The 15,072-nt window shown below is 43.4% G+C and overlaps 1 protein-coding gene across 1 annotated transcript in view; it reads left to right on the forward strand.

Moving 5' to 3' along the window:
• The first annotated feature begins 282 nt into the window (after positions 1-282).
• Positions 283-15,072, forward strand: part of ITPKA (inositol-trisphosphate 3-kinase A) — a 60,460-nt gene continuing 45,670 nt past the window's right edge. Inside the window, exon 1 of the mRNA XM_079964923.1 lies at positions 283-1,261. Within this exon, the coding sequence (XP_079821049.1) occupies positions 818-1,261 (444 nt within the window). The 5' untranslated portion in view covers positions 283-817. The remainder of the gene's footprint in view (positions 1,262-15,072) is intronic.

Raw genomic sequence — 15,072 nt, forward strand, 5'->3', positions numbered from 1 at the left:
TCGCCTTCTATCAATGTTTCAACTTGACCTTATCTGTTCCATGCTATTTCAATTACATTTAGCGGTGTGCTAGCCACGTTAGCTGCTCTGATCATCAGAAATGTTTGCGCTTGCCAACCGTCCCATCCCAAGTGGGCAAAGGCATTTCACGGTGCTGTTTCCTTGCGTAACTGCCCGCCCCTGGTGCCACGCGAAGAGACAGGAGGAGCGCGCTGAACTTTGTCCCTTTCCTGGGAGCTGAGTCGGAAGCTTTCCGGGCGGGGGAAGCGGGAAGCGGTTCCCCGCCAAGCCTGAGGCGCGCTTCTTTCCGCCGAGCCGCGCGGCTGGGGGGGGGGCGCTGTGCGCTTCTTCTTTCTCGCCGCAGTCGGGAGAGGAGTTTCATTGAAAGAGAAACCAAAGGGGGCCTGGCAGGGGCGGCGTCAGTTAAAAGTACCCGGGGGAAGCAGGAGCGGGGCGAGGCGGGCCGGCCTGGCCGGGGCGGGGCGCTGGTGGCGGCTCCTCCCTCTCCGCGGTTGCCTGAGGCGCCTGACGGCAGCGTGGAGCAACAGTCTGGAGCGACCCATATGGGCCGACCGGGCTCTCGGAGCAGGCGAGCGTCGGTCTGACGGGGCGCGGGGCTGGCCATGCTCGCCCGCGTGCGGCGGCGGCTCGAGCCCTCCGGCGCGCCCTTCCCCGCGAAGAAGCCCGCCAGCGCGGGCTCTCCTGCTCCCCGGCCGCGCCGCTTGCTGTCTTCGCGGCGCGCCCACACAGTTGCTGGGCTGCGGGCGGCGGCTGTGGCAGCAGCAGCAGCAGGAGCTCCAGCTCGTTCTCCTCCTCCATGGAGCCCCGAGGCTCCCGCGACGGCAGTAGCGGCGACGGCAGCCCGGAGCTGGGCCGGGGCAAGCGGCTGAGCGTCGGCGAGCTGCGCTCGCTCTTCGAGGCGCGCTGCGCGGCCCCCAGCAAGCAGCTGCCCGAGCCGGCCAAGAAGAGCTGCCGGCCGCGCAACGGGGTGCTGCCGCCGGTGATCCCGCAGCTGACCGTCACCCCCGAGGACGACGCCGATGAGGCGCGGCGCAGCCCGGCCGGGCGCCCGCGGACGGAGCCCGACGGCGCCTGGCTCAGCGCGGACCTGCTGTCGTCGTCGCGCCGCTTGTCCACGTCGTCGCTCTCCTCCACCGGGTCGTCGTCGCTCTTCGAGGACTCCGAGGATGACCTGCTCAGCGACACGGAGAGCAGGAGCCAGGGCATCGTCCACCTGGAGCATGGCGAGGAAACGCACCAGGTACGGACAGCCCGCCACGGGACCAGGAGGAGGAAGGGGCGCCGTGGCGGAGGCGCGGAGAGGCGGCCCGGGTGTCGGGCACAGGCGCTGCGCACGTGCGGGACCGGCTGCCTTCCTGGCAGCGGCGCCCCGTCGTCAAGAGTTTAGTTGCCTCGGAAAGCTCAAATCGACGAGTTAATCCGTAGCGCCGCGCTTTGGCACTGGGCCTTCTGAAGCCTGGAACGAGGTTCCTTCGCAGGTTGCACGATTCCGATAGGCAGCGTAATCTTAGAGACTCAGCGCAGTCTTAGGCTACTCAGAAGGAAGCCCCACTGGGACTTGCTCCTAGGTATGTGTGCATAGGATTACGGCCTCACAGTGTAACTCTTATGCATGTTTACTCTGGAGTAAGCCCTTCTTTGGTCTGTGTCCAGTGGAGGATGGCTTCCGGCTAAGTGTACTTGCCTTATACAGTACACTTGCAGCTTTGCTGTGAAATAAATGCTTTGTGTGCATAAGAAAAAGGCTACATGAAGATTACCTGTTGTGTAGAAGTTTGATAATTTCGCATGTGGGCTTTTTTCTCTGTGTGCGCATGCCCTTCCATCAGTAGATTGGTGCAAATACATACAGGGGAAACCTGCAGGCAAGGTAAATTCCATAAGGAAAGTGCATATGGGTTTTATAGTGGTGCCTTCTAGGCAGGAATAACTTGTAAAGCGGCAGTGACATTGATCTCATATGAGTACAGTGTTGTTTACTTTTGTTAAAGACACCTCCAGCAGATGGAAAACACTGTATAAGTGATAGATTTGTAGGCCTGTAGGCACAGCCTCTGCTGTGAATCCAGCATAATGAGCAGTATGATCGTATGCATGTACCTCTGTATATGTAATATCCTGGATTTCTGCAATAATAGCATTGCCTCCCCTCCCACTCTGTTTCTTTTTTTGAGATGCTAGGATCACTGTGTGTAAGCTAAGATTTAACCAGTGCAATCTGGTCCTTAACTGCAGACTGAATAACTCTGTGAGGCACATAAGTTTTATATTGTGATGTTTCACCAACAGAAATTGTTCACTGCTTCTGTTTTGTATCCAGCTAAGACTGCGAATACCAGGGACGCAGGTGGCGCTGTGGGTTAAAGCCTCAGCGCCTAGGGCTTGCCGATCGAAAGGTCGGCGGTTCGAATCCCTGCGGCGGGGTGCACTCCCGCTGCTCGGTCCCAGCGCCTGCCAACCTAGCAGTTCGAAAGCACCTCCGGGTGCAAGTAGATAAATAGGGACCGCTTACCAGCGGGAAGGTAAACGGCGTTTCCGTGTGCGGCTCTGGCTCGCCAGATGCAGCTTTGTCACGCTGGCCACGTGACCCGGAAGTGTCTCCGGACAGCGCTGGCCCCTGGCCTCTTGAGTGAGATGGGCGCACAACCCCAGAGTCTATCAAGACTGGCCCGTACGGGCAGGGGTACCTTTACCTTTACCTAAGACTGCGAATAATACTAAAGCAAAGTCTTCCGTTCTGTGAACAGACCAGTGGTCTATCCTAGCTTTAAAAATGAAAGTGTACAACAAACAGGTCAATTTGGGAGTGATAAGACGTATCTCTCCCCCATTGTCTTGCCTTCCAGCAATGTTGCTTCAGAGCACCTGTTAACCCTGGACTTTCTGTAGTATGTAACAAGTATTAGTGTGGGAGCATTTGTCAGTGGACAAATATGGTGGGTGCCTCACATGTGGCTTCTTCACAGAACTGAATGTTTTAAGGCAGTGGATGGTTTAATGCCAATCAAGGGGGTTCATCACTCTCAAGCCAAGCATGTAAAAAATTGTAATATTTCAGATATGGGAATGTTATAATTCAGATGGTGATTCTTGAATGTTTCAAGTCAGTATGATTACTTGCCAGTGTTTCCATGAAAACCTGAGAACTAGAATAGATGGGTCTACTGAGTTCTGCGGTGCTTTGCCAGGGGTGGGTGTATAATGCAGCTTGCAGTTGCCTGTTTCCAAGTATGGAGTCTTGAACTGAGAGTGAAATCGGGATCCTCTGTGTGTCTGAGAGCGCATTTCTAGCTTTAAAGGCTGTAAAAGATTCGGAAAATACGTATACTATGTAATTCTCTTAGCTTTGTTAGCAAAGGTTGTCCTGCGGAAGTCTTCCTCCTTGCACTTCCTTGTTATCAAATTGAAAAGAAAATGAAATAGTAATGGAGGAGTTGGTGGAAAGCTTCACGGATAAGCCTGAAGTTGTATGACAGTTGCTGTTGAAATCCCAGCAACCAGAGGGGGGTGGAAGCAGGATTTCCACTGTTTGTGGCTGCCGTACCTTCCCTATGACTTTGTCTCTTCCCATGACTAGCAGACATAGAATGAAGTATGTTGTAAACCATTGGTTCAGTTTATGTAATATATTTTTCTTGCACACTGCCACCATGTGTATCCTAGGGTTGCGTTTGAATATCATGACATGTGAATGGTGCAATTATGGATAATGTTGGCAGCAATACCAGCGATTACTACAGCACTTTTCATGAGTTCCACAATCTTGGGTATTGCTGCCAGCTTTATTAGTGAAGTGATTGCTTGTTTGGAATACATATTTTGGCTTACGAAACCAAGATATGAACAAGCCTTTGTGCTTATACACCTTGTCTTTGCGCTGCAGCTTCCCTCCTTCTGTCGTAGTTGACTATTTCGTGGGATAATTACGTAACCATTGCTTCCTATTAAACATCTGAACTGGGAAACTATGGCTAATAAACTCGGAACAAACCATGGCTTGAAATCACAGTTTGAAGTTGGTTTCATATCTTGACTTGTTCCAAACTTCATTAATGTTGTTTTGTTACATCTTAACAGGAAACTATAGTTAATTAACACAGGGAATTTTCAATCATGGCATGCCAAGAAGGGAAGAGGGAAGGAGCAGTTCCTAGACGGAGCATACAGGCACAAGGTTGGTCTGTATCTCAGTTAAATATATGTATGAGCTGGAGCTAAGTTTTGATATGCTAGTGTATATCCAAGGAAAGCTGCAGAGGATATAATGTTCAGCCAAACCATGGCTTAGCACAAATGTGCAAGCATGAAAGTTCTCAGAGGTGACCCTGGTTCTTCTGCTGCTGCACGGCTGCAATGAAACCATGGTTAGGCTTAGCATGTTGTCCAAGCCAGGACTCAGGGTTTGTCTGAGGCAATCCCAGGTTCAGATGAAATGACATGGCTGAATTTATAGCAGCGAAGCAGCAGGAAGACCAAAAGAGGAGCAAAACAACTGCAGTCTCCTCTCTGGGAGCAGCCTGCAAGCTTGCATGTTTGCCAAAGGTGGTACCTCGGTATAGTGGTACCTCGGGTTACAAACACCTCGGGTTACAAACACTTCGGGTTACAGACTCCGCTAACCTGGAAGTAGTACCTCGGGTTAAGAACTTTACCTCAGGATGAGAACAGAAATTGTGTGGCGGCAGCGGGAGGCCCCATTAGCTAAAGTGGTACCTTAGGTTAAGAACGGTTTCAGGTTAAGAAAGGACCTCTGGAACGAATTAAGTTTGTAACCAGAGGTACTACTGTACATGTGAACTCAACCATTATTGTGTGAACAGGTCTTTGTGATCCCAAGTATACTTAGAATTCTCCCTAACACTGGATTGAGTTCAGAGGAGTTTACTCCCAAATATATTGGCTTAAGTTGGAGGCCTGGTACTGTTATCCTGTGTGTAACTGCCTGAGAACATTCTATTTCTTTCAGTGAAAGTTGAGTGCATTGAGGTTTAAAATACCACAGTGCAGTCTTATAGTGCATTTTCTTGGAGATAAACTCTGTTGAAATCAATAGAAATTGGTCCAAAACAAAACTGCAATCCTAGGATACCCTGCTTCCTTGGGAGTAAGGCCTGTTGAATTCAGTAAGACTTCTGAATAGGCAGGATTTGGATTACACAGTAAATGCATGTAGATTTGGCAGTGATAATGCTTCTAGAAAAGTACAAACTGATAAGGGCATATGGAAGAATGAGGACACTATGCTAGATGGCAGGTCATGTTGGTGATTAATTCTGTCCTATGGTCGGTTTGGTTCAGAAGTGTCCTATGCTGTAGCAGCTGTACAGGCTTTTAAAGGGGGGCAGTGCCTAGCATTTTATAAAGTGCTTTCACCTGCAATATTTCTGTGATCCTCACTACATTCTTATAAGGTGAGCCAATATCATTACTGTTAGAGCGACAATTTTTAGGCACACCTAAACCCATGGATTTCTGGTATATGCATTTTCTGCATATGGATTGCGCTACTAGCTGAAGTCTTTGATACCCCTTTCCTTCCACCCCTTCATAGCTTAGGTTTGTGTGAAAGTAGACAGACAGGCCCAGGTGAGCTTAAATTCCCATGCCTTTGTTCAATTAACTTTTGAGGCAGTTCGAATTGAAGCACATCATGCCTTCTATATAGGATATTTGCCCTGCAGGTGTGTGAACGGGTTCATCCACCGTCACTTTATGATTTATGTTCACTGGAATTGTTGCAGGGTTTTTACTTTAATGTAAGCATTGTCGTTCCAACATATTTTCTGTTTTGGGTAAACTATTAGTTGGCTTTGATCAAATAATTCTAAGTCATCTTGTCAGTGTGGCAAGGAGAGAGAGTGGATTGGTTTATACATAATGCCATAATACATAAAAAATTCTGACCAACACTACAGCCAGTTTAGTGGTCCTAGATATAAACAAATATTTAGGGGATATTCAGGGAGCAGGTTCCAACAGTTTCTTTGTAATTATAGCTTTCCCTCTCTTGAAGCTTTACTGTCTATTTATTTGCTTTTTTAATTGGACATATTTTAAATATTATTATAATTACTAGATTTTTATGACATTTTTCAAAGGTGTTAACCAGCAGGCATTTCATTCCCATCCACTTTTTGACTCGATACCATTTTTAAAACTGCTTCTTGCTGTGTGTGTGACTGGGGATTGGGAGGTGTTTGGAATGATTAGCAAGCATACCGCTGTCCACTTTGGCAATAATTCGTTCTTTCCAGTAAATCTGTTCTGCAATTTGGCAGGTGCTCATTAACATAAAGTCTTTTTTTTAAAAGGAAAGTAAGCTGTTTTTCATGGCATTTATGGCAGCTATTTTCCTTAGCTCTTATCATGGTTTTCTGGAGGAACTCGAACTGAAATCTGTTTTCCTTTGCAAATTCCTTTTCCTACTGTATTGAGAGCACACAGAGCACTGTTAATAATAGACAACTCAGTCATTTGAGCAATTGGCACAGAATCTTTTCTAAGGAAAACAACACATTTTTTTAAAAAAAGGAATTGGAATGATGAATTGGAATATGTTGATAAAGCGTAGATACCACAAACTGGAGTAATACTCTCGGAACTGCATTATAAGAACAATAACAGTCAAGTGATTAGAGGAGACGAGTCATTCGACCTTTGGGCTGCTTTAAATCCATATGCTCATAGTCTCATGGGTTTAGTTTTGCAGTTTTATGTGCTTTTTTAAATTGGGTCTATAAAATGAGCTGAAATCAACTCTCTTTTTTAATAGGAATGTTGCAATGCCAGATTACTTTGTCTTAATATTTTTGCTTTATGTTCCTTAGTGGGAGCTAGGCATATGTATAACTAAAATGTACCGTATTTATCCTACTTCTCAGTCCAGAGATCCCCTCCAAAGTGGCTATCAATAAAGCAATTATATAATTAATGAAAACAAGCACACCCACCCACACCCTCCCAGGCCACAAGAAGTGTCTGTAAAACAGTATCAGTTTACATATAGCCCAAATGCTGTTGGAATAGATACAGGAAGCAAAGCTATTATAAAAAGCCACTTTGCATGCTGTTTGTTTACCTGTGACCACAGAAAGGTGGAGATTTTGTATGCTATTTCAAGTGTCTTGTTAGGCCATTGGATCAGTGTCAGATAATTGTAGGGTTCCAAACTTTTCTTTTAGCAGGACTGAAAAAACTGGATTGAGTTTTCATTCAGGCTGTCAGTCTGATCAGCATTAGGGATGTGTGTTCAGGATGGTACATGAGGGCCAAACTAAATGTGTCGTGGAAGGTCTGTGAATAGGATTTTCTAATGGTTAACAACAGCTGCAACAAGACCCAATTGAGACAGCAGTGTTAAGGCACCCATAGGTTTCCCCGGGAAGGTAGGGGCGGGACGGATGGACACAAATAGCAGCAGGGATGGGGCAGCAATTTTCATTGTAGAAATTGTATGCATGGCATTCACCTCCTGTGGCTGCTTCTAATCCTTTAAATGCTACGGGAGATTCTAGCATTGAATTGTAGAGTTGGGAGGGACTCTGGGTCCCCTAGTCCAGCCCCCCTACAATACAAGAATCAGGATGGGGTTTGAGGGTTGTTGTTTTTAAGCATACATCCATATTCACCCCTAGACAGGAGAGGGAGATGCCCCCTGCCTCAGTTCCTGGAAATGACTCACAAGTGTTTGTAGATTCCCAGATGTTGTTGGACTACAATTCCCATCATCCCTGAGCTCTGGCCTTGCTAGCTAGGGGTGATGGGAGTTGTAGTTCAACAACATCTGGGGACCCACAGGTTGAGAAAGGCTGCTCTACAGCAGTGGTTCACAGTCAGCTAAGTACTGTGGACCAAGCCATGGACCCCCTACTTTTGAAAATGTTGATATCTTTTTACACACTGAGCTTCTCAGGTAGACTGAAGGGGGAGCAAAGGCTTGATTACCTAGTTTCTCCCAGGGTGAGCAAAACCCAGCAGGACAGCTTACTTTATGGTCTTAACTCCTTCATGTGTTAGACTTAAGTATGTTGGTTATATGAGGCTGGTTATCCCACAAAGACATTTTCTTGGGGGCGGGGGCTTTACACCCTGAATATGTTTTACTTTGTGTTGTTGTTGAGTTTAGATTCTTGAGGTTTTAACTTTCAGCAGTTTAAGTTTAAAATATTGTATATTTTATTGTTGTAAACTGCTTTGAGATGAATAGTGAGATATGTGTGTGTGTGTATGTGTGTATATATAATATATATGTATATATTATATATATGTAGTGTGGTATCTATCTATCTATCTATCTATATATATAAATATAATAAAATAATTGGCACTTGTCTGTCTTGAGAGACAATGGAGTGTGCCTTTGTGGGTGGAAGTCAAACCACTGCATTTGCAGCACTGAAGTGACCTCCCCAAGTTGCAGGCCTGGCATTGTATATGGAGATTCTGAGCTGCCCAGACGACAAGACCCCCCTCTCGGCCTTACTGATATGGTCCAAAGGAAAGCAGAGCAATACATTTGGCATCAGCTTGACTGCAAGAGTAGCCTGAAAGAGGCATGCAAGACACGTATGTATGTGTGTGTTCATTCTACTTAATCAACCGTTCCCTCAAAGTAGGAATCACATTATTCCTGCAGTGTGTAACAGCTAGAACCCTAGAACCCAGTCAGCAAAATCCACACCATGTGGATTCATAATCCAGCAAAATTATCAAGCCATATGGAAGGAGACATATCAATCATAATTTGGCACATATAAATTTTCAATAATAGTTAATTGGAAGACTATCCCACAAAATATGCATAAAGTTAGCTTTATTATATTAGCCATCACCAGCGCCTGTCATCGGTTTCCAGAGAGATGACTTAGTTGGCGAAGTGTCAAAGGGTATAATACTTCATAATGAGTTTCTCTGATATTGATACAAGATGAGTATGCCAAACCCTGTGAAAGCATACTTGTGATTGAATAGGATAAAACCATTTGAAAAGAGCTTAATCAGGTATAGTAGCCAAAGGGGCCTGTCTTGGCATGTGTTATATTGTATATTCTAACACACAAGACTCATTTGTTATGACTTCTGGTCCATTTTGAGACCTCAGCAACCAATATAAAAATTATCACTATAAATAAGTGTCAATAATATAGATCAACTGCTGTCCTTATAAAACAGTATGTCCTTTATAAAACCAGTCAGATGAGACTGAATATGAATATAGTCTGAAATAATCTTGTTTAATCTCTTTGCACAGACAGCTGCTAAATTTTGTAATCTTGGTTTAAAAGTGGTTTAGATGATACGGTGAGGTCAGTGGTGGATTTTTACCTTTTTTGCATATTAATATAATCCATGCCTCATTCCTATGATAACAGTGAATGGGTTCAGAATAAATGGTTTGACATTTGCCACCTTAGCTTTTTCAAAGCATAAAACAAATCCACTTCAAACCATGGATTATGAAGCTCCTTTGTTTCAATAAATCATAGTTAAGATGAACCACCTTTCAAGGTTTGTACATAATGCTAAACTATGGTTAACTGAAAAAATATTTTATTTTTATACATTTCACATAATTTATATACCACTAGTAGAACAAAAGACATCTAAGTGGTCTTCTGTTTTCCTTGAGCTTACGCCAAAGGAGTGGGGAGGCTTGACTGCACAAGAACAAGACTCATTCACTTAACATCAAACCATGGATGTGATAATGTGCATTCAGTTTGGGATGCACGCACCTTTTTGGGATGCTATATGCACAGGGTCATCCCCATGTTGCTCCTATTCCATACTGTTTGTCAGCCTACAGTGCTTTCTACTGGAACAGTTGTAAAGTGCTTCATACATGTGTATACACAGAGAGAGCACTTCCTCTGGTCATTTCTTACTGGAGCAGAGCTACTGATGTTGCCTGGCTGTGCCACTCCACTCACCCTGTTTAACTTCTCTATGAGTGAAATAGGAAACAGTACAGTAACTTACTTGCCTCTGTGTACCGATATATTTCTTTTGTATATCAGTATATCAACACACCTCTGTTCTGAAAGACAGGGCAAATATTTTAAAAACCAAATCTCTGGAAACATTTATTGTGAGGAAGGGAAAAGAGAAGTCTGTTACACAGTACAGTGGTACCTCGGGTTACAGACACTTCAGGTTACAGAAGCTTCAGCTTGCAGACTCTTCTATTTTTTATATATAATATTTTTTTATTCATTTTCCAAACATTTTTATACAATCAACTCATATTAACTCTCACATTCATCAATTTTTGATTTCCCTCAGTTTCTCTGCCAATCTTTCGTTAAAATTTCTATTGTTAACGCATTTCTGAACTTATTATTGCCTTTAACCGTTCCTCTTCCTTTCTCCTACTTTCTTTTTTATAATATTTCTTGATTTTTCACAGAGACTCTTCAAAGCCAACAAGCGTTGTCTCTGCATCACATATGCTTTTCAGATAATCTGTAAATTTCCCCCAGTCCTCGATAAACTTTTGGTCTTTCTGATATCGAATCTTCCCAGTCAATTTATCCAATTCCGCATATTCAGTCAGTTTCATTCTCCATTCTTCTACAGTTGGAATTTCTTCCTGCTTCCATCTTTGCGCCAGAAGTATTCTTGCAGCTGTTACAGCGTATTGGAAAAGTTTACAATCTTTTCTATTAATTTCATTACCTACCAATCCTAGTAAGAAGGCTTCTGGTTTTCTAACAAATGTATATCTCAACATCTTTTTCAATTCCTTATATATTGTTTCCCAGAAGCCTTTCACCTTTTTGCATTCCCACCACATATGATAGAAAGTTCCTTCTTTTTCTTTACATTTCCAACACTTGTTACATGTTTTATACATTTTAGCTAATTTAACTGGCGTTATGTACCATCTATATACCATTTTCATTACATTTTCCTTCAACGCGGTACACGCCGTAAATTTTAACCTTTCATTCCATAATTTCGTCCAATCATCGTATTGTATATTATAACCAAAGTCTCTGGCCCAATGTATCATTACTGATTTCACCTCTTCATCTTTTGTATGCCATTCCAACAACATTCTATACATTTTAGACAATTTTTTATACTCATTATTCAATACCTCTATTTGAAATTTTGATTCTTTTCCTTCATATCCACACATTTTACAGTCTTTTTTAAACATTTCACTAATCTGGTAGTAGTGCAACCAATCATAAACAAATTCTTTTACCTCTTCATAAGTCTTCATTTTCCATCCCCCCCCTCTCTTACTATCAATTCTCCATAAGTTATCCACCTCCCCCTCATGTTTATCTTTTTCACACTCATCACTTCCAATGGTGAAAGCCAATGGGGGAGTCTTGGTTCCAACAAATTTTTATACCTCTCCCACACCTCTATCAATGATCTTTGGAAGATGTGGTTTTCAAAGCCTTTATGAATTTTTTTCTTTTCATACCACAGATATGCATGCCACCCGAATCTATTATCATATCCTTCTAAATCTAACAACTCTCCATTCACTAATTTAATCCATTCCTTTAACCAACAGAGGCATGATGCTTCATAATATAGTTTCAAGTCTGGCAGGGCGAAGCCACCTCTTTCTCTTGCATCTGTTAATAACTTAAACTGAATCCTTGGCTTGGTGAAAGCCAAGGTTGCAGACTCTTCTAACCCAGAAATAGTACCTCGGGTTAAGAACTTTGCTTCAGGATGAGAACAGAAATTATGCTCCGGCGGCGCGGCGGCAGCAGGAGGCCCCATTAGCTAAAGTGATACCTCAGGTTAAGAAGAGTTTCAGGTTAAGAACAGACCTCCAGAACAAATTAAGTTCTTAACCCGAGGTACCACTGTAGTGTGAAAAACATCACCACCTGTGTGTATGAGCAAACAGGGTAGTTGTTGCTACTGCTTTAGATGACACTATCAAGCAAAGGTGTGTACAGTTGCAAACTTCTATGTACAAAAGTACAAACTGCTATGTACAAAAGCACTCTGGGGAAAAAATGATATGTGTGCATTTCAAAGGCTGCATGTGTACGTGGCCCTTTAAAGTCCAGAGCTTTATCAGACCAAAAGGCCCATCTAGTCCAGCATCCTGTTTCTCATAGTGACTAACTAGATAGCTAGATAGGTAGCCCACAAGCAGGATAGGAGAACAACAGTCCTCTCCTGCTGTTGTTCCCCAGTGACTGACATTCAGAGGCATTTTCCTTGGGTCATTTGCAGTTAGAGAATCAGTTCAAGGATCAGCTGTCCAGTGCACATACTCATGGCAAAATAAATAGTCGAACCATAGTTGCATGTAACATTTTGTCTGGGTGTCATGATTGTTATCTCAGTTGCAATTGTATTAATGAGTCAATGTTTTGGCTGTGCTCTTGGACTTTCAAATAGGCATAAACAGGATAAACGAAGATACAAAATTCCATTCCATTCATTTTATTTGTCTGCCGTTTTTCCACACACACAAAAAATCATCCTCAAAGCAGCTTATGACAAACAGGGATGCATTTCAAACAAACACTACAAAAAAAAGAAAACAAAATGAATATAATAACAAACCCACATTCAAGACTATAAATATAACAAGATTAAACAACATGCAGCATCCAATAGCCCAAAGAACAAGGGAGCTTCACAGTTTTACCTTAGCCCTAGAAACACCCTTCCCATTATGTTGCTCACAATCCCTTTCCAGCAGCAGCAGCTTATAAGGCTTCCAAGGGGGAGGGGTGGGGTAACTGGAAACACCCATCCCATGATGTCTGCCATCTGTAGAAGTTAGACTTATTGAAAATGTGAACATGGGCCTTATTTTGTGTTATGATGCTTCTGCAACTCACCGAGAGAGGAAATGAGGCAATAAACTGAAGGGCATCAAAACACTACTCAGCCCATTACAGTGGTGCCTCGCAAGATGAAAAGAATCCGTTCCGTGATTCTCTTCGTCTAGCGGTTTTTTCGTCTTGCGAAGCAAGCCCATTGACGGCTTAGTGGATTAGCGCTATTAGTGGCTTAGCGGCTTATCAGCTTAGCGGATCAGCTGATAAGCGGCTTAGCAGCTTAGAAAAAGGGGGGGAAGGGGGGGGAAGTCGGAAAAACTCGCAAGACATTTCGTCTTGCGAAGCAAGCCCATAGGGAAATTCGTTTTGCGAAGCGCCTCCAAAACGGAAAACCCTTTCGTCTAGCGGGTTTTCCGTCTTGCGAGGCGAGGCGTTCGTCTTGCGGGGCACCACTGTATTCCTATCTTTTGGCTCTGTGACTTCACCAGAGAGTCATGTACTGTATTTTCCGCTCTATAAGCCACACCCGACCATAAGATGCACCTAGTTTTAGAGGAGGAGAACAAGAAAAAAAAATTCTCTCCCTCTCTGTGCAGCACCCCTTCAGCGAAGCGGCAGGAGAAAGGGAGCCCCTTCCATTTCTCCTCCTGCTTCGCTGAAGGGGTGCTGCGCAGAGAGGGATAGCTGGCCGAAGCCTCTGGAGCACAGCTGGAGCGCTCCTGCTGCGCTCCGGAGGTTTCGCGTTGCTTTCGCTGAAGCCATGGAATCTGCATTCGCTCCATAAGACGCACACACATTTCCCCTTACTTTTTAGGAGGGGAAAAGTGCATCTTATAGAGCGAAAAATACGGTCCTTATTTTAAGTCTGTTTTCAAAGATTTAAGGACTGTTAAGTTTTTTTTTTTTTAAAGACAGCTGAGATTCTCAGAATAATAACTTACGTACTCAGCATGTGTTGCAATAGCAGACCACAGAGTATACACAGCCTTGGGCATAAAGGGTGGCATGAATTAGAATACTAATCCTGTAAACCAGTCAATAAGTACCCAGCAAAATTAGATGTCGTCTTGTTTCTGTGGTGATAAATTTGACATTTTGGGGGAGAAGGAGCACTCATCCAAATGATTCTTCATTAGCCTTGGTCTTACTGTCCTCTTTATGCCTGTAGAGACATTAGAGAGTGTGGTTGTGCCTTAATTGTCAACAGCTTTATTATTTCATCTGTTTTCATTTGTCATAAACCATTTTAAAATACAGCACCCACATTTCATAACTGTGAATGAAAACTACCCATTATTTCAGCTCAGAAGCAAGTTACATAATCCGACGGTGTAGAATGTAATTTTCTTAAATTACTCAAAGTTGGCGAAAAGGCTTCTAATCGGTTTTTAAGTGGTGGTTTTAAAATTCTGGTTTTTCTTATTGGATTGACATTTGAACTAGAAGGGTGGTTCCTAACTGCTCTAATAAAGAAAGAATTGACATATCCCTAGACATTGCGATTCTCTTTTTATTGTACAAATAATATCGTATGTTGTTCTCTTCATACTGAATCTCCTTTTTTTTATTCCCCATGTACTTTCAAGCTATTACTAGCTGCTGAACGGCTACTTTACAAAACACATTTTCCTTACATGGAATAAAGTGGCCCTGAGATTCTAGTAATACTGGTTCTAGGTCTTTGTGTGGTCTCTTCCTGACAGAACAAGAACCACCAGCTTATTCCATACAACACAACATTGTGTGGGAAACAAACTTCTAAGCCAGAGATGGGGAACCTGTCACCTTCCAGATCAACACTATCTCCAGCTCCCCTCAACTCAGCTCAGCATAGGGGGTAGATTTCCTCAATCCTTAAATATGCCCAAAAGCATTTTGATCTATCCCACAATGAAAAGTGAGGTGAATGAAAAAGAATAGTGTTTAGCTCTCATTATGATCAGTTTTGAAAATGCCATGATGCAAATTGATAGGGGATTAAAAGAACTAAATTTTTTGGAGAAATGTTCAAAACAAAATTGTTTTCAGTTCAAATACGCAGAGAGTTTATTACATTAAGAATTGTATGGGAAATGTCTGGCATCTCTGAAAGGTTGGTGCAAATGAAACACAAAAGCCTTCACCTATCTTTGCAAATTAACTGTGATCACCCAGCTTTTGGTGACCCTCATGGTGCCTTTTCATCCTTTTTATTCTACATGGATGGTATTTACCGTCAGCCGGGCACGTGTAATGCTGAATGCTAGCTTTGGTTGTATGATAGTTTCAGTTACATAGACTCCAT

This window comes from Podarcis cretensis, assembly GCF_951804945.1.
Source record: "Podarcis cretensis genome assembly, chromosome: 1".
Classification (NCBI taxonomy): domain Eukaryota; kingdom Metazoa; phylum Chordata; class Lepidosauria; order Squamata; family Lacertidae; genus Podarcis; species Podarcis cretensis.